This window comes from Triturus cristatus, chromosome 9 (genome assembly GCF_964204655.1).
Source record: "Triturus cristatus chromosome 9, aTriCri1.1, whole genome shotgun sequence".
NCBI lineage: Eukaryota > Metazoa > Chordata > Amphibia > Caudata > Salamandridae > Triturus > Triturus cristatus.
The window spans coordinates 270,990,113-271,010,893 of NC_140592.1; the positions used below are offsets into that span (position 1 = coordinate 270,990,113).

The following is a 20,781-nucleotide window of genomic DNA, read 5'->3' on the forward strand; positions in this document are numbered from 1 at the left end:
GTTTGTTTTTTTATCTCTGGCTTTGTTGACTATTTGATGGCAAGCCTATGAATACTCCAGAACCCCCTGTGCATGGTTGAATCTTGATCATCTTTTTTCTCATTTGGTGACTTCCATTGTTCTTTTGGTTTCCTAATTCGTCACACCTACTTCTTCGGCTCCTTAGTCCCAAATCATCACATTTCTTGTGGCTGTGAAAGGGTCGCAAGTATATCCAGAAAATTAATCAAGCTGCAAAACTATTTCTGCAAATGAGTAACCATTTAGTTTTGCATTAGGAACCTTTACTCAATTCCTATGCTACGCACTGATTTTGTATTGGTATTCTCCTACTTGGGGGGCTGGCTTCAAAAGACTGCATTTATGATCTGGTGTTTTGGTACCTTCTCTCCCACATGTGCTTTCTTGCTGGTCCGAGTATCCACACATCAGTCTTTTGTGAAGGTATGTATGGATGACATTGTGGTAGCCATACTGATGTCATTTATGGAAATGGTAGTGATGAATGCTAATACTGCCCCTTTTTTCCTTGTTGCGTGTGTTTTATGTTTTCTCCCAGGGCCTGCCCAGCGGTTTTGTAGCATGCTTGTATTGATTATACTATCGGTCTCGTAATTAGGGGTGGGCGGAATTTGCGAAAGTGACTTTCGCAAATTATCGCGAAAATGTTAAAAATCTCCGCAAACACGCGGAAATATCGCGAAGATGCGGAAGTTTTCTTCCCGCTCGTTCACGGTATTTTCTGCGTGGTCGCACCTCGCCAACTTACCCATGCGGTTGCTCGCGGGTGCAGCCATCTTGTTTTCACTCTTCTCGTGGTGCATGATCGCGAGAAGAAAGACGTGATCGCGCGACCAATGACATTACTGTGGGCGCGAACTGTCGCGAGACAGTGCAAATGGCTACCAACAATCCAACATCTCGTGGAGAACGTGACCGGAGCGGGAAAACTTGTCGGCGAACGCGGGGATTCAGGTAAGGCGATCGCGCGAGAATGTATTATTTTACAGCACGAGCAAGAAACAAATTATCGCTAAGCTGTGGAATGCGGAAATTTTGACATTTTCGCGCTCTCCGCGGAACGCGAAAATGTCAAATTATCGCAATTTCCACGAGCGGAACGGAAATTTAGCCCAGGCCTACTCGTAATGGTCCCCTTAGTGACTGAACTACACCGCCATTGGGGGTAGGGGTATTTTGCAGACTAGTCTTTGACTTGACTGATGTTTGGTGGAGTACTTGTCTGTCAACCTCCTTTTCCCAATTTCCCCTGGCAGGTGCATCTCTGAATAACCCTTGTGCCAAAGAGGTTGCCGACAATAAAGGGCATATTGATGGCAGATACCTTTATCTCTTGGTTGCATCCTCACACTGGCATCTATGTATGTCTTCTGAGGGTTTTGCCAATAGACATCTGCCTGCTTGCAGTGTCTGCTGCTTCCCGTGCTGACTTTAAGAAGGTATTGGCTACGGTCTTATTTAACTTATTTTTTAGCCCTTTACCTGTATTGTGCTGATGGCCATTCTGGTCTAGGACTTTTGAATTAGCTACCTTTAACTGTATTGCTGCTGCTCTCCTCACCTTCCTGCCAATCATTTCCACCCTCTTACTTCCCTTGTCAGTGGTGGTCCTGTTGATGTAGGAACATTGTCTCTCTTTCTGGCAGGGGTTACCACTGCATTGTAGGTTCTATGAAAGCTTCCTTTCTCTTATCCAGGCTACTTGGGAGCATGCAGATACTGAAATTTCTTTTAAGACAGCATCAGGATCTCCAATAAGAAACCTGATTCTATCTGGTCCTCCTCCAAGTGCACCCCATAAGTGTCCACTGCTTCTTTGATGAGCGCATTGTAGAGTGCTATATCATCATGCAGAAGCTCTTGGTATTCCTCGTTGGGCTATAGTGCTGATGGGGGTTTGAGCTCAGCATGTTCCTCCTATTGACTGTTTACCCTCTCCGGTCTTGTAAGGATTCAAAAGCCCTTGAGGGGCTTGTTGAAGTCTGGTTTCATGTGTAGGAGTACTGCATTTCAGCCTTGAGTCCACATTTATTTTTCTCTACTTTGAGTGCACGTTGATCAGCTGTTGAGCATCAGTGGTGTCTTTCTCTCAAGATATGGACTTCGTCTTTCAACCTCTATTCTTCCCTCTGTCCCTATCACTTTATGGCATACAGACGGTGTCTGAGGGCTTACCTCAGATATTGTCCCAGTACTTTGGGGTTCTCTAAGTTTAAGTCAACCTTCAGTCATGGAGCATTTTGGAATTAAGGGGGCTTTTGAGGACTTCGAGTCAGACGGTTTCGGCTCATTATCACTGCAAGACTGTGATGTTTTTTGTGCTCTCTCTCTCTCGCAACGTCTTACACTAGCACAGTCTCTTTTGGGATTTACCTCCCTGATCAATGTCCCCGAGGGAAGGCTTTTTCTGCTACTACATCATTGTGTAGTGCACCCACCTCTGCTTCTCTCTGACTGAGTGTCTAGTGTTTTATCTATGTTCATACTTCGCACCCCTTAGTTAGCACTATGGTCCTTGGCACTATGGGCATTGTGGGTGTCCTTCTGTGCACACTTGTGATGGCATTCCAAGCACAACCTAAAGGTGGCATTCCCCATCTCCCTCGATGTCTCCAAAAACACGGCTGTGCATTCTCCAACACGTGGCCTGATTCCCACAACTGTAAACCTGGTGTTTTAGTTTTGTTTTCCAAAGAGGTTTTCAATCTTTCTTTGACCTCAGTTGTCGAATGGGTTTATTTTTTGTCCTGTTTCCCAGTTATTTCCTCAAAATTCCGTGAACAACTTTACAAATCTGCTGAGACTGTCCAGGAGCTCCTTGGTTTGCTACCTGAACGCACGGCTAAAAAGCCCGAGAGGTAGGTGAGGATGGCGGGGGAACTAGAGAGACAATATTTCCAGACTCAACCACAAGATGGTACAATAATGTACAACTTGTGAAGCCAGAAAAGATTAATGTCACACAGATGATTTTCACTTGGGTGAATTTGTCTGCAACATCCCGCCTGGAGTTCACATTCTTCTAATCTTTGGCTTCTTTCTGTGTCTCACTTACAGCGCCATATACTAAGAGGGTGATCTTTCTGATTACTCGTCATTGCCACTTGGAATTTTCCTGTTAACCTTGAAGAAACTACAGAATCTGCTCCCTTCTGGAAAAGGGGTAAGACCTAGTTCTTTCCAAAGCATCTTGGAGCAGGTGTAATTTTCAGCACTGTCTCCAATCCAGAGTGCGAAGAAACCGCTTGGGCGATCATGTGTTTAATACGTATTTAACATAACATAAAGACCTGCAAACTTATTTTATGACGCTCTGTCAATCCTGCACTCAAATCAATGCTTCAGTTTAGATTTTGGTTACATACCAGATACAGGTTAAAAGAGGGTAAACAGGGTTTTTCATGGCTCTATTAGAAAATAAGTGGACGCATTCTCTACATTTCTGACTACAGTAGGTCCAAGGTAAAGAGCAATTACTTAGAGGGAATTCTTCAATCAAGGCTCAAGATAAATCAAAACCAGATGCTGGAAGTCTTGGTTGAATAGTCTTACCGTAGCTAGTAACATAATGAACAGATGTAGCTAGCTTTCAGAAAAGAAAGGGGGATTTCTAACCTTGTGACTACAGCATGGCCTTCCATCTAATAACATGGAGTAATATCTTTTGTGATTTATGTTTCTAAAATCATCACAGTAATGGCCCTGGACCTCGTGGACCAAGGCCAGCACTCTCCCCCAGCAGCTCCTCCTGATCAGCGGCCCGCGGCTCTGTGCTTCCTCCCGGCTGGGTTCGAGCCGGCTGCCGTGACTACGCCGCAGGTCATCTGGGGTCTGTGGTTTCTTTTCCAACTATTTGCCTTGTTTTTTGCTTTGCCTGTTGTGTTGCCTATTTTATTTCCCCAGTGTTACTGTATTTGTGCCGCTTATTTCCCGTGCCCCCTGACTGCCGCCACCCACTCTCTCCTTTTCCCGCCGCTGCTGCCCTGCAGCCCCGCCCCCGACAGAGCCCACTCCCGCCTCCCTTCCGCTGCTCCCGCCCCCTCCCCTACATATGCCGACTGATTCGCGGTCGTGCCGCAGGCGCGCCTAAGGCAAGCCCGTCTGCGCCTGTCCACGCCTGGACCGCGCCCAGCGCCAGACCCCCGCGAGCTCCAAGGCGCCAGATGCTGCTACGACGCCAACGCCCTCCGTGCACTCAACGCCGGCTGATCCTCCACTTGCTTCCAGGCCACCCCGAAGCTCACCCACGGACCCTTTGCCTGCCGAAACTGCAGCTACACCTGCCAGGACCCCCCAGCACGTTCCGCACCCCCCACCAAGGCGGACCACAACCACCTCAGGTGCATACTGCTCAACACCCGCTCCGTCAACATGCACGCCGTCCAACTCTGGGACCTACTCAACTCAACCTCCCCGGACGGCGCCTTCCTGACGGAGACCTGGATGAACTCATCAGCACCTGACGTTGCCGTAGCCATCCCGGATGGCTACAAGATCACCCACAGGGACCGCACCAACAGACCGGGAGGAGGAATCGCCATCATCCACAGAAATACCATCAGAATCTCGACCAACACCAATGACCCCCTCAACACCGCCGAACACCTGCACTTCCAGATCCACATCGAACCCAACACCACCATCAGAGGAACACTCGTATACAGACCCCCCGGACACAATTCATCGACTCCATCACAGACGCCGTCAGCGCGCACGCCCTGGCCTCCACAGACTACATCCTCCTCGGAGACCTGAACTTCCACCTCGAGAACACCAACAACAGCAACTCCACCACACTACTGGACAACCTCGGCCTCAAACAGCTCGTCACAACACCCACCCACTCAGCCAGACACATGCTCGACCCCATCTTCTCCGCCAGCAGCCACGTCTCCATCAGACACACCACCGAACTCCACTGGACCAACCACCGCTGCATCCACTTCTCCTTCAAGAAAACCACCGAACACAAGCAAAGACTTCCCCACCGCAGCTGGAACAAGGTCACCGAAGACCAGATAATCACCACCCTTGCCCGAAACCCACTGACCGACCACATCGACACAGCCGCCCACAACCTCAAGAAATGGATTGATGACTGCACCAACATTCTTGCCCCAACCTAGAAACCCACAAACAGACACACCGACAGAAGAGCCATCTGGTTGACCGCCGTCCTTCAGACATCCAAGCAGACCTGCCGGAGACTAGAGAAGAAATGGCGCCGCAAGCAAACTCCGGACAACCATGCAGCCCTTAAGAACACCAGCCGCAGATACCACCAACTCATTTTAACGGCAAAAGGACCTCCTTCAAGGAACGCATCGACAACAACGCACACAATAGCAAAGAGCTCTTCAACATCATAAAGGAACTCCCCAAACCCAGTTCCAACTCCAACGTCATCCCGCCGTCACAAGACCTCTGCGACTCTCTAGCCACCTTCTTCCACCGCAAGATCGCAGACATCCACGACAGCTTCAACACCCAGACCCCTCTGACTGCCGCAGACTCACCGCCCCCCAGTCACACCGGCCGCTTGATTTCCTGGAACCACGTCAACGACGAGGACACCATCAAGACCGAGGACACCATCAAGACCATGAACACCATCCACTCCGGCTCACCATCAGATCCCTGGCCACACCACATCTTCAACAAAGCGAGCTCCATCATCGCACCCCAACTCTGTAAGATCTACAACAGCTCATTCGAGACCGCCACTTCCCGGAAAGCTGAAACACGCAGAGATCAACGCGCTGCTCAAGAAACCCAAGGCCGACCCAAAAGACCTCCAGAACTTCCGGCCCATCTCCCTGCTCCCGTTCCCGGCAAAAGTAATCGAGAAGATCTTCAACAGACAACTGACCCACTTCCTCGAAGAGAACAACACCGTGGACTCGTCCCAATCCGGATTCCGCAGCAACCACAGCACCAAAACCGCCCTCTTCGCCGCCACTGACGACATCAGGGCCATGCTGGACAACGGCAAAACCGCGGCCCTTATCCTACTGGACCTCTCGGCCGCCTTCGACACCGTCTGTCACCGCACCCTGCGCACACGCCTCCACAACGCGGGGATCCACGACAAAGCCCTGGACTGCATCACCTCCTTCCTCACTGACAGAACCCAGAGAGTCCGCCTCCCTCCATTCCGATCCGAAGCCACCAAGATCACCTGCGGCGTACCCAAAGGATCATCCCTCAGCCCGACCCTCTTCAACGTCTACATGACACCGCTCGCCAACATCGTCCATTCGCACGACCTCAACATAGTCTCCTACGCCGACGACACCCAGCTGATCCTCTCCCTCACCAAAGACCCGCTGCCAAAAACAACTTCCACGCAGGGAGGAAGGCAGTCGCCGAGTGGATGAAGAGCAGTTGCCTGAAACTGAACTCAGACAAGACGGAGGTCCTCATCCTAGGCTCCACCCCTTCCGCCTGGGATGACTCCTGGTGGCCAGCCTCGGTGGGAACTGCGCCGACACCCACCGACCATGCACGCAACCTGGGATTCATCCTGGACTTTTCTCCGTCAATGACCCAACAAGTCAACACCGTCTCCTCCTACTGCTGCTTCAACATCCTCCATATGCTTCGCAAGATCTACAGATGGATCCTCACCGAAACCAGAAGGACGGTCACCCAGGCCCTGGTCACCGGCAGGCTGGACTACGGCAATGCCCTCTACGCGAAAACCACGGCCAAACTCCAGAAGAGACTCCAACGCATACAAAACGCCTCAGCACGCCTCATCCTCGACATCCCCCGCCACAGCAACATCACCGCTCACCTGAAGAACCTGCACTGGCTCCCTGTCAACAAAAGGATCACCTTCAAGCTCATCACCCATGCTCACAAAGCACTCCACAACGCCAGACCAGCATACCTCAACAAGCGACTCACCTTCTACACCCCCAACCGCCAGCTCCGCTGACCTCACCCTCGCCACTGTCCCACACATCCACCGAATACCACCGGCGGCAGATCCTTCTCCCACCTTGCCCGCCAAGACATGAACACCCTACCCATCCACCTATTACAGACCCAGGACCTACTGACCTTCAGAAGACTCCTCAAGACCTGGCTGTTCGATCAGTAGCTGCTACGTTGTGATCTGGATGCCTTTTTGGCATGTGGTAGAGGGACCTATCATGTACTGTTGGCTGCACTGCCTGGTAGAGGGATTTGTTACCATCTATCATAGCACTGCTTACTCTTTGGTGATATTTGTATTAAACATACCTTAGCCAGCTGATGCAACAGTGAATGGCATAGAAAGAAAAGACACTGTAGGGAAGATGTCAATGTGAGCAGAACGCATGTAACCCTTTACAGTGACATTGGACATTTGATGCCAAATTAGAAATGAAACAAAAGGCACTGTAAACAATATGGTGACTGAAGCAGCACCTATGCAAAATTTGTTTCAACGACACATTTAAATGAGAGAGAATATAAGAGAGAGAGAATATAAGAGAGAGAAAGAGAGAGAGAATATAAGAGAGAGAAAGAGAGAGAGAATATAAGAGAGAGAGAGAATATAAGAGAGAGAGAGAATATAAGAGAGAGAGAGAGAGAGAGAATATAAGAGAGAGAGAGAGAGAGAGAGAGAGAATATAAGAGAGAGTGAATATAAGAGAGAGAGTGAATATAAGAGAGTGAGTGAATATAAGAGAGAGTGAGTGAATACAAGAGAGAGTGTATAAGAGAGAGTATGAGAGAGAGTATGAGAGAGAGAGTGAGAGAGTATGAGAGAGAGAATGAGAGAGAGAGAATGAGAGAGAGAGAGAATGTGAGAGAATGACAGAGTAAGAGAGAGTAAGAGAGAGAGAGTGAGAGAGTAAGAGAGCTAAAGAGAGAGAAAGAGAGCGAGAGAAAGAGAGAGTAAGAGAGAGAGAGCAAGAGAGAGAGAGTGAGAGAGAAAGGGAGTAAGAGAGAGAGTAAAAGTGTGTGTGAGTGTGAGTGTGTGTTTTATTTTTTCTTTCTGATGGCAAGTATTCAGCAATCCCCTCCCCTGGCACTCAGGTGAAAGGAACGGTCAGTCTTTATCACTGCACCTCTATTCTGTGGTAATACTACTACTGCTACGTGGAGATTTAATGTTATTTCGATTAAAAGCCTGTGCGTATTAATTCCCAGGATATGGAGTTTAGAAGATTCAACATTAACAGTGTATGAAAGACCTTAGACGGTAATGTTTTAGGAAATGTAGCCCTCTGCACGACTTACCACACACTCCCAGATGCACGGTTGTAATATTAGATCTGGTGTACAGGACGTTTTTTTCTTTGCTTATAGTCTTTCCATCACCCATCATTGGGCAAGTGATTTGTATGATTACTAGTATTGGATAATTAGTAGAGCGCCATATGTGATGAGAATTTCACTTTCTGGTTTCAGGGCCTGATGGTTGACGGCCATAATAACCGCAGAATAAAGCATTTTGACAGTGTTGTTTGTTTCCTGCATTCTTAAACCATCTATATTCACAAACAAGTAGCTATTCTTCAGACATGATTTAAAGAAAAATAAAGTAAGTAAAAAAGTAACATGCTTTTAGAGGCGATATAGGTGACTTTCACGTTGGAAAATCCTTCATCGTAGATGCTTTTCAGTTCCCTAACCAACTGGTTTATTCTATTTGAACACTCAATTATCATGTGGACAGAGTTGTAACATTTAATTGGCTCTTGTGAGGCAGAGTTTAGATAAGCTGTTTAAGAGCCAAGGGCTAAAGCTGGTCGAAACTAGTTGCAATGAACATTAGTGCATGTACAGTACACAGCCATATTTCTCTCACTCCAGCAACCTGAGAGTAGAAAATCCAAAAAGTAAAGGCCACTGCCTATAGCCAACATTCAGTGCTACTGAAGCTAGGGATCTCTTTGTTGAAGGCCCTACAGGTAGGATTTTTTTCGCTTTTAAATATGGCATTTTAATGCAAATGTATGCTTAACGTCTTTGTGACTATCTAACAAAGTGACATGCAAAAACATTATCGCACAGATACAAAATGAGCTGCTGCTTACCTGATTCTGGGTAAGTTGGCGATCGGTAGCCCGGATCTTTCTGTAACTGGATGTCTTTTAGTGAAAATATGGAAGCAGCTAAATAAAAAGGGCGAACAGTAAGTGTCAGTTGGAAATTATATGATCTTTAATCAGATTTAAAGTAATTACAAAACCAGGATTTAATATATAATTATATTTACAAATACTGACACCCACAACAAGTGCAAGGAAACATAAGCTACAGACATATTTCAGATCTCTAATGTGGGAAGGAGGAACATGTTACTTACTCTGTAAGCATCTGCTCGTGGCATGTGCTGCTGTGGATTCACATGCTGTGCATACTCCTTCCATCAAGCACTGGGCCCAGATGTGTGCAATATGTTTTTCTTTGAAGAAGTCTTTCGAGTCACAAGGTAGGTAGTGTGATTCCTCCTCCTGCTGGTAATGCACATGGTCATCGGCTCTATTGTTAAATTGTTTTATCACACGGTGGGTGAGGATGGAGTGAGAAGCAAAGCGATGTATAGAGAGATGTCTATTCAAAACAGAGGAGAAAAAGATAGCTAAAGACACACTGGAACAGCTACAGGGATCAGGAGAGGAGGGCAAGCTCATGTGGATCTACAGCACTAGATGCAACGGAACAGATGCTTACAGGGTAAGTAACATTTTCCTTTCGAGTCATGTGCAGCTGTAGATACATATGCTGTGCATGGACTGTAAACGGAAAAAAAATATGGTGATGGATGGAATGCTTGGCAATCAATTAGGCTGCATCCAAATCAATCTTTATTTTGCCCATTATGCCACCTCAGTTTGGACCCAGCCATATGCAAATCAGTCTTGACCCTGCTCCTCATGGGAACAGTCCAGCTCAAACTGCCAGGCCAAGTCCTCCCCTGAACTGGAACACAAGTAACCGAGGACCGGTGTCGCTCTAAGTGGTATGGGTATGGCCGAACGTGGGACTCATGCACACTGTGTCACTGGAACCATGATTTACAAGACTTTTGGAGAGCTCTTTATCCAAATTCCCCGGGTTTTACATGTTATTCTTGCCCGCATAGGCAATATTCGAGGTTGGATATGGCGTGGGTTAGTAAGGTGGTTCGGAACACGACAAAGATGGAGATTTGCCCCAAAATTACTTCAGACCATAACCCAATACTTTTAACTGCCCAAGCATTAATGGCTTCTAAGATAAGCCGTCCTTTTTCTTTTCTACGCCATTTATTAGCTCAAGATGAATATATCCTATGTATGGGGAATCTTTTGTTTGAATTTCTGAGTTTTAATCTAGGTACGGCCTCTTCTTATATGATCTGGGACTCTATGAAGGCTTATGTCAGAGGTATTACTCAGCAATTTATATTAGCTAAGAACAAAGCTAAAGAGGCTACCGTCAAGGCGGCCCTGGTTACCTTAACTGGTCTTGAACTATCTCATGCACAAGCTGTTAGAAGACAGGATGAGGATCAAGGTTCAATCTATTTGAAACTAGTTGAAGCAGAGGAAACGGCATTAGCGATTATTAGGGAAAAGGTGGCAGTTATTTTGAATAAACTCCGATCTGAGCAATATGAATATAGTGAACAAGTCGGTAGAGTTTTAGCCTACAAAATTGCTGATAAGAAAGCCAAAAGCAGGAATGCTGAGATTAAGGGGATGGATAATAAGATTCATAAGGGATCTGGAGCGATCTTGGTACAATTTGCTCTCTTTTATGAAGAGTTATATGCTCCTTCAAATGCGGTCGATCAAGGGGAGATCTCTGGCTATCTCGATAAAGCTCAAATAGCATCATTAACAGCCCAGGAAGCCGCCCAACTAGAACAGGAGATATCAGTAGAGGATATATGGTCTGCTTTGGCGTCTCTTCCGACAGGAAAGGCTAAGGGAGATGAGCAAATCCCAACTGTATTTTATAAAGTCTTAAAAAACATTCCAACTCCAATGTTTGTAAGAGTTATTAAAGAAATAGGAGAAACAGGTATGTGGCCTCTTACTTGGGATAATACAAACATGTTTTTTTCTTGAAGAAAAACAATCCACCTGCATCTTGTGGTTCATACCGACCGATCTCACTTATTAATACGGATGCTAAATGGTTTGTGAGGATCCTGGCTAGCCGCCTTTCTCCTTTTATGGAAAAGTTGGCCTCGGAGCAGCAACAAAGTTTTATTAGGGAAAGGGACAGGACCACTCACATCAATACAGCCATGGCATTTGATTTAGTGGAGCAAACTAACGTCCAATTAGGAATGACGCTTCTGGATGCAGAAAAAGCATTTGACCGGGTGACATGAGATTATTTATGGATTACCCTTGCAGCAATGGGAATCCCTGATCGATATTTTACATGGCTAAGAGCGCTTTATCGCTCACCACAGGCTAAAGTATGCTATGAGGGTTTACATCTAGGGTGTTTCGTATAAATAAGGGTACAAGACAAGGGTGTCCTTTATCCCCCGTGTTTGCTTTGTATCTAGAACCTTTTATCCGAATACTTATGATTAATGAAGGTATCCGGCCATTATCTTGTGGACTTAATGAGTAAAAACTTAATGCTTATGCGGATGACATAGCGATTTTTTCGACAGACCCAGCCCGGTCTGTCGAATTAATTAATCAAGAGGCTAACAGCTTTGGTGTCTTTTCGGGATACAAATAGAATATTAATAAGACCCAGATCCTGTTGAATTATACACCAGAAACCCCCATAACGGGACATGCTTAGAAACTACTTACCTTGGTGTTCATGTTACTTCTCAGATACAAAATATTATTAAATTAAACTACGAAGTGCTATTGAATGACATGGCTAAGAAGCTTAAAAAATGGCATAAGCTTCCAATTATTAAAATGATGATTCTCCCTAGGTTTCTCTACTTATTTAGATCTATCCCTCTGAAACTTCCCAACTCGTTTTTCAAGAGACTAGATGGTATAGTTGGTAGTTTTATTTGGGGGTATAGGCGGGCAAGAAGGGCTATTAAAATTTTGAAATATTCATTCAGCCAAGGGGGTTTAGCACTTCCTGAGTTTAATTATTACTGGGCTTCATTTACGAGCCGATTCCGTAGCCTTTATTCCAATAAGGACCAAGATTTCAGCCATAGGCTATTACTAAATCAAGACTAGTAGATTTCTCTATTGAATACAGGACCCCAATTATTTTAAGAGGGTACGATTTAAGACCCTGAGGGGGATAGCTATGATATGGCGAGATATTTCTACCATGTATTCTGTGCCAACCTATTTTACTAAGTTCCCGCTTGGGGATAACCCATATTTGCCTGATATATTTAGAGACAGAATAGCTAAACAATGGGTTAGCTTGGGGATAGATAAACTGGAAGGTCTATATGATCTAGAGGGCTTTCGTACCTTTCAAGACTTGCAAGATTCTTTTTCTATACCACGCCAGCATCATTTTAAATATCTGTAACTCAGAGATTACTTTATGAGATCACAAGGACTGAGGGAGGTGGAAGCTAATCAATTACTGATCTTTTTACACAAATCTGGTAAGGGGAAATTAACTGGTGCCGCGTATCAAATATACAGCCAGGGAAGATTGGAGCCTATGGATCTTTTAGCTGAGAAATGGAGTGTAACTCTTGCAGAGGAGATATCTGCTACAACCCTTGAGACTATTCAAAAGACAAGGGAGCCCAATATTGCTGTTGGTCAGGGACCTTGGGTGCGTACTATTTCTAAAGACAATGGTCCCAAAACAATTCGTGTAGTTTCAATTGATATAGACTCGATGAGTGCTATATCGACTGCCCAGCCGGGCAGGTTTTTAATATGCAATAAACGGATAACAGAGTGAAGAACAAATTCAAGTGGGACACAACCTGCGTCCTACTCACACAAACAAACAAACAATAATGGAGAAAAGGGTTCAGGCAAAAGGGACGTGTCTGCATCTAAGTTCAAGAATACAGCAGACGTAATCACGTGGGGACACCATTACATATAGGACACATCATAATATGATCTATGCATATGGTGTACATATGGTCGATGGTGTTTCGATCCCTTAGTGCATTAATGGGATCATCTTCAGGACAGTAAGCATAACATGCCTGTCTACATATAATAATGTATGCCGTTTAAGGCCGGTAGTGACAAGACAATGATAATACTCCAGTAGGTTATACAAAAATTATGAAGGAGAACGTTTGGCAGATGCCGTGGGTGAACGAATGAAGGCTCACACATCGGGATTGCTTGACGAGAGGGATAGTCTGTGGGGAATACACTTACTGAGTCTCAATGCAGTATGTGCACCATTCCGGAGCCGCGGTAGTGGTCTCCGGGGTTGGAAGGTCCGATTAGATTACGGCTACTGTCGTTTGGGCGCGATCCCGGCAGTTAGTAACACGGGTCAATACCCGGTGTTGTGGGGGCAAGAGAGTTCAAGCAGAGTTGTGAACCATGACTGGCAAGCTCATGTGGGAGCCACCAGGATGAGTGTGAGGGACATCTGCCGCAGCCCCCAGACCCCAAATGGAAGGAGAGGGAGAGGCGGAAAATCATAGGCAAAGATTCCTGACCAGTTTATCCATAGTGCATTGCCCATTCGTCCATCAAATACATTTTGTGAAGAGTGCCCACAGCCAAATGGTCTGGGATAACTTCCGAGAGTTGGGGGGGGTGTTACCCCCCTGCTTCTGAAAGTAATACATTGCTGTCATGCTGTACACATACAGACAAGAACGACTTTGCCTATCAGGTGAGATAGGAAAGCCTTCAAGGCCAGGTGAATGGCTAGAAGCTCCAGATAGTTATGTGGAGACCTTCTTGGGAGTGCTTCCATTGGCCTTGAGCAGTTAGTTCCTGTAGGTGCCCCCCCATCCCATAAAGCAAGCGCTCGCTGTGATGGTCCTCTGCTGAACAGGGTCGAGGAAAAGCAGCCCCCTCAACGGGTCGTTGTTCCACCACTGCAGGGACCGTCAAGTTCAGCAGCTGAACCACACTCGAACGCCCCAATGACCCTCCGCTTGAGACCACTGTTGCACTAGGCAATCCTGTAATAGACGATTGTGTAATCTGGTATTTGGGACTATAGCAATGCAGGAGACCATCATGCCTGGGAGTCGCATGACTATTCTGACTGTGACCTATTGATGTGACTGGAAAAGAGGGAGCAGTGTTTGTAAAAAACTGAATCTGACTGAGCTTGGATAGGCCATGCCTACATCAGAGATGTAGGCATGTAGTCAGGTAAAGTTGGACTTGAAGGGGTTGTAGGTGGAATTTTATGTACTTGATGGTAAACCCTAACCGGTGTAACAGGTCTATCGTTATCTTTGTGTGTCTGTGACTAATCTGGCGGGTGGAACCTTTGATTAGCCAGTTGCTCAGATAAGGGAAGACGTGGACGCCTTGTCTGTACAGGTGTGCACCTACCACCGCAAAGCACTTGGTGAACACCTGAGGTGCTATAGCAACCCAGAAGGGATTTACTTTGAATTGGTAGTGCTTGCAGCTGACCACAAACCTGAGTTATCGACGATAAGCTGGATGCACTGGTATGTGGAACTAAGCGTCCTCAGGTCAAAGGTCATAAAGTCGCTCTGCTGGAGAATTGGAATAACATCCTGGAAGTGTTCTGACAGGTGTATTTGTTTAGTCGGCTGAGGTCCATAATAGGTCTGAGGAACCCGTCCTTTTAAGAAGTATGGAGAGTACACTCCCAAACCCTGCTGATGATGGGGGAGGAGTTCTATAGCCCCGTTGAGAAGTTTTTGGTGCTATAGTAAGAGTGTGTTTGCGAGATGGAACGGTGGGAGTCATGGAAGTGAGCCCTAGGCAATATCCAAGTTGGATCCCAAAAAGACTGGCCTGAGATGATGTACGGCCATGTGGGAAATAAAGACTTGAAGGCTCCCCCGTCTGCTATGGTGTAATCGGGTGGAAGAAGGGGCAAGTGAGGGCTTGGTGGATGTAGCAGCTCCTTTGGAGGAGTCACCTTTTCCTCTACCTTTGGAATTATTGCATCTGTATGTCCCTCTGAAGTACCCCTAGAAGAGTATTGCTGACCATGGGTGTGCTGATATGACACATAGGCTTCGGAGAGGCGGTCTTCGAGCCTCTGCGAAAGGGAGTGCGGCAAAAGGAGCCACAAGGAGAAGATATCTGAAGTGCTCCTATTTCTTTAGTGGACTCTATATCCTTTTTTATTTTTTCTAACATTTGATCGCCTTGTGGACTAAAGAGGTGCTGGCCAACAAAGGGCATATTCAGGAGGTGCTGCTGAACTTCCTGTTTGAAACCGGAAATACGGAGCCAGGCATGCCTGCGTAAAAGAACACTAGAATTAACACCCCTGGCAGCAGTGTCAGCAGCGTCTAGGGCACAGCGAATGGTAGTGTTATATATGTGCTTGCTCTCAGAGATTATCTCCTGGCCCCTCTTTCTGTGTTCCTCTGGGAGGTGTTGGAGGAGCTCCTCCATTTCGTCCCAGTGGGCATGGCCATAGCGTGAAAGAAAGACAATTTAATTGGCAATGTGCCATTGGTTAGCGATTACGCAGCTACACATTTGCTCGCAGCATCAATGTGCTCACTCTTTTTTTCCAGGAACAGGGCATCCCAACTGGCTTGGGGGTTGGCCTGTTTACAAGCAGTAGAGACTACCAGAGAGTCAGGTAAGTTGGCCACGAATATCAATCAGGTCAGAAGGGGAAGCTTTATATTTTTTATCTACACTGGGTGTTATGACCCCTGGCTTAGAAAGTGTCTTTGAAGATGTCGGTTGTGTGACGTAGCATGCCCTTAAGCATGGGTATATATTGAAGAGAGCGGTAAGTGGCGGAACGGGTTTTAAAGAGGAAGGCCTCCTCTAGGGGCTCTGTATGAAGATCCACCTTATGGAAAAGGGCGGCTCTCTCAACAAGCTCCTGATCGGTTTAAGAATTGTCTGGATGAGAGGTACTGGCAGGGAACTGGTCAGGGTCTGTGTTCCCAGGGTTTCTGCATCATACGAGTCCCATGGGTTACCCTGCAGAGGAATGTCATATACATCATCTCCTCCCCATGCACTCCCATGTCAGACTGCGGGGACTGCTGAGGTGTGAAATCAAGGGAGTCCGGGAGCCCCCTGGAGAAGCAGGTGGGGATGAAGTGTGAAGAACAGGGTGAGAGGAAGGTTCAGAGAAGGGTAGAGGGCTGGTCGCATTATCTTTTTTTTTCCGCTTTAATGGAATTAGGAGGTCCAGGGCTTCCTCGAAAGACAGTTGGCGTTTGAAAGCTGGAACAGCAGTAAATTCTAGACAGTGGGCAAGGATCCAGCCAGTATGAGGATGAATAACAATTTGTTTCTGCGTTGCATCGATCTCCTCTTGCAGTCTGTGGAGGATCAGTTCGATAGTGCCTGCACGGACGTTGGACTTGGAAGTTGATGCTGAAGGTTTCGGCTCAGAGGGCACTTTCAGTTTCTGCACTGAGAGTCTGGTTGGCGCCGAGGCAGATGTAGCTGGTGCCAAAGGTTGGCTCAGTGCCGGCACTCGCTACTCTGGAACCGAGCCGACCTTTGGCAGTCGTCTTAAAGTGTTTCTTCGCTGAGTCTAAGCCGGGCAGAGCATCAGAAGAAGTTTGTCATAGCAGACCCTGGCCCAAAGGCAGGTGCAGTCTAAAGGCCTGACTGAGATGCCAGAGGAGCTGTATGCCTTTTGGCAAGGGGCTGTTCATCTTGATAGTGGTGTTGAGGGGGAGTGAGTACTGTACTCACAGATTGCTGGGCTGAAAGAAGATCCTTGGTTTTCAACTCTGAGCTTTCCTCATCAGAAAAAGCCTCTTCATCTGAAGCGGACTGTTGTGGATAATGCTCGCCTTTGATGTCCGTGGGATCGAAAACGGTTGGAATGTCACCGTCGCTCATGCGAAACATCTCAAGCCGACGAACCAGATGGTAGCAAAGAGGCTTCTTGGAACAGAACGAGCGGCAGGCGTTGCAGGTGGCTTTACTCTGCACGTGCGAGATGCGCAAATTGCTGAACTGATAGAGGTTGCTTCGAGGAAACTTTGCACAGCAACAAGGACAGTATCTGAATAGTGTCCTTTCCATCGACGCATCCGAGATGGAGGGAGGCCTGGAGGGCAAGGCCAATGCGGGGCTACGGTCAACGTGGACCCCTGCTCGATCAAAGTAACGAAAGTCGATAAGCGACGAGAAGAAACTGGGATGCGGTCGAGGAACATTACCAACGGAGGGAAGGAATCTGTGTAGACTGAACCGGAGAATGGAAGCACCTGTCTGAACCAGACGGCGGAAAGAAAACAATCTAACAATGGAGCCGATGACCATGCGCATTGCCAGCAAGAGGAGGAGTCACTCTACCTCAAATCGAAAGACTTCTTTCTGGAAAAACAACTTGCACACAACTGGCAGGAGTATGCACAGCATGTGTAGCTATAGCCACAAATGCCTCAAACATAAATTTCACAGCCTTTCATTTGCTGCTACCAAAAAAATAAACATGGCATTGTTTCCTCGCTACTAACAAGGTTATTTAGCTTGTATTTGAAAGAAATGTTAGACTTAATTTGTTTTAACAGGTAGCTTAACGGTGAGTATAACATTTAGACATGTGACAATGGTGCGAACCAGAATAAAAGGGAAAGCAGCGTAGTTTGACTATTTGTCTCCACGTTGTCCTTTAGTATCCTGAGTTTATCCACCTCCCTCCCACCTTCTGCCAATCAGATGCAACACCTGAATCTGTAACAGAAAGCAGCAACGTTACCTCACGTGCTTTGAGTCAAATACCTTAAGAAATCATAGATTTCTCTTTGCTTAACCAGCTCAATCTGCGAAATATTGAGATTTTCATCTATTTGTAATGAACAAAATCATATACAGAGGTGACCAAGAGCCTATAAACATGTAACCAGTAAATTAATCAGTTAATTGAATCATTGCATTTTGTATGCCACAATAATGGCCTTTCACATTTTCAAGCCGAGTAAATACGGGACGCACCCCAGGCCTTTATTAGCCCATTACCCTACCAAGCCCTTAGACCGTAGGCAACCAGTTTTCCTTCATGGGTCTGAGTCTTACTCATGCCCTCCTTCTGCATGCACACCCACTCACACAGTGAGACAATGGATGACAATTTTATACAGCAAGAATTATACCAAGGGGGCCTTTAGAGGTAAAGATCATGTGGAGCAAGAAATTATGCTCCTTTGCACTAACACTCTTACATCTACCCAGGTGAGACCAGCACTCCTATCACCCAATCAGAATAACTCATGTTCGTCCTGAACTAGTGGCAACTTATTATCCTTGTGGTGGTCTCTCCTTAATAGAATTTTGTCCCAGGTGTAGGTTGTAATCTTAACCCACCAGTTTTGATTTTCCACTGTGATGTGAAAGTCTGGCCTCAGGTGCGAGTTTCCCATTCTACTCAATGACTTTCAATTCCTGGAAGTGCTCGCAGGCTGTCAATCACAATCCTCATTCAGCCCATCCCAAATTTGGCTTCCTGAACTGATAATAATCGGAGTCTCAGTGAGAAATGGCCCAACATGTTTTGTTTTTTAACTTGCATTTAGGCTGCTGGAAACAGTAATATGGTTGAGCGAAGATGAAGGTTGGCTCCAAAGACTAATTACGCATATGCATGTTCTCAGAACAAAATGATTCAAACGTATAAACTCACTAAAAACAAATCTATATTTGCACTATAGCATTTCTGCTTTCACCTTCCCAAAGCAGTACACAATTACATTCTCAATGACTGCACAACTGACTTTCAGATCCTTTAGCATTGAATATTCCAAGTGGTAAGTGCAATCAATGCAGTTCTCACATATTTTGAGATATGCAGTGATGAGGTGGCATTGTCATTAAGGCACTGGCTGATAACGGTACCGTAAATTCAGATGTGTTATTGTATTGTATTGTAATTGCATTTATATAGTGCTTACTACACCTGACGAGGCGTCAAAGCGCGTTTAGGCGAGTAGCACGCTACTCCGAAACCCGTAAAGAATTAGTGTTGAGTTAGTATAGTAAAATATGAAAGTAATTTGAGTGGTGGATAGGTTAGTCAATTATTTGGATTCAGATGGATAGCGGAGGGATAGAAGAGGGAAAAAGGTTTGCATTTACATAGCGCTTGTTACCCCTGATGGGGTGTTAAAGCTCTTTTTTCAGCGGGTAGCACGCTACCGCGGAACCCATAAAGGATTCGTGGTGAATTAGTGTAGTGAAATAGGAAAGTAATTTGAGTGGTGGATGTTAGTCATTATTTGGATTGAGAAGGGTAGCAGAGGGATAGCTAACCATCTTAAGAAACATAGTGATAGTTGGGACACTTCCACATTTTGATAATGTGATTTTGAGGACTGTGTGGTATGCTGCTCTTTTCTCTGTCTAGTCCCTTCTCTGTGTTCTGTACTCTGCCTCTCAGTCAGTTTAAGTGATGTCATAGAATGTTCCCTGTGTGTATGTTTGAGTTGAATTGCCAGTTGCTGTATGTGGGATGAGCAGCAGTGATTCTGCTCCCAGTGGGGCTGATTCTCCTGATACTACTTCCAATACTACTACAACCATCTTGTCCTCCAATGTTCCTGTCCTGATTGAACTAAAGAATAAATCTACCATTTGGATACAACTACATCTCAGTCTATCTCCTTTCTTGAATTCCACAGACTGCTACATAAGAGCCTGCATAGCTCACTCGGTAGAGCCTCAGACTTTTAATCTGAGGACCCAGGGTTTAAGTCCCTGTTTAGGCGGTTTGGTTAAAGAAAATGTACTCCGATTATATTCTCTTTTCAGGAACCAATGAATGAGGTGTACCATTACAGAAACTGCAAAAACGTCTTAATGAAGTCATTAAATACCCATCTGTTACGTACCATCTGACAAGAGTTAAGAACACAATCTATGCGGGGGAATCTGTGCTCCGCCGTTATTGCCCGATCCGTCGCCTGCCCCATCCCCTTAGCCGACCCATCTTCCTTGTTCCGGGCATTGAGTTTACCCAGCCCCAGTCCTGATCTCTTCCCCTTCTTGATACTCCTATGGACTGGTAGGGTCCCCCTCTCAGGGGAGCACATGCTGCTATTTCTGATTGTGGATTGCCTTGTGGGTTTGTTTTTCTGGCTGTTCTTTCAGTTTAAAATGAAACCGTACAGTGGGGTCCGGATGGTGTGGCTATCAACGCTGCTAACTCCTGTGCATCTTCCTCAGCCGCAACACACGCTCTACAATGTGTATCATATGCTCCTTTTGTCTGCTAGCGGCCGGCCGGAAGGTTGTAGGCCCATCTTTGTATATTTTTTGAGTTTTGTAATAAACGGTTTCAAAAAAAAAAAAAAAAGAACACAATCTATTAAGTACAGGAATAATTTAAACGCTGTTTAACAGAAGGAATCGAGAGGTATCAAATTAGCCTCTTCAGAACCACCCCCAATTGTCTGGATTTGTGAGGTGGATTCCCAATTTACCAGGGTCTGTACTAATTTATAAAAAAGTTTTGCAAGAACCCTAGATCAATGTAGCAGTCACTATGTTAAAAAAAAAATAGTATCGGGAATACAATCAGTCCTCGAGCCTCTCTCGCAATTTGCGGATTTTTTTCTGAGAGAATCAGTCATTAAACAAACCTCCTTTGTGCAGGATACTAGAGACATTCTAAATGTATTAGAAACTGTGAATTTTGACACACAATCTGAATTTCTAGTGACGATCGACATCGAGTCATTATACACCTGTA

General features: G+C 46.0%; 1 protein-coding gene across 4 annotated transcripts in view; it reads right to left on the minus strand.

Annotated features, from left to right (window-relative positions):
- The window catches only part of LOC146797742 (cyclin-dependent kinase 17-like), a 655,932-nt gene that overhangs the window by 40,783 nt on the left and 594,368 nt on the right, over positions 1 to 20,781 (minus strand). For all 4 annotated transcript variants that reach the window (XM_085624901.1, XM_085624900.1, XM_085624902.1 and 1 more), the window contains one exon: positions 9,057 to 9,134. In XM_085624901.1, the coding sequence (XP_085481027.1) occupies positions 9,057 to 9,134 (78 nt within the window). The remainder of the gene's footprint in view (positions 1 to 9,056; positions 9,135 to 20,781) is intronic.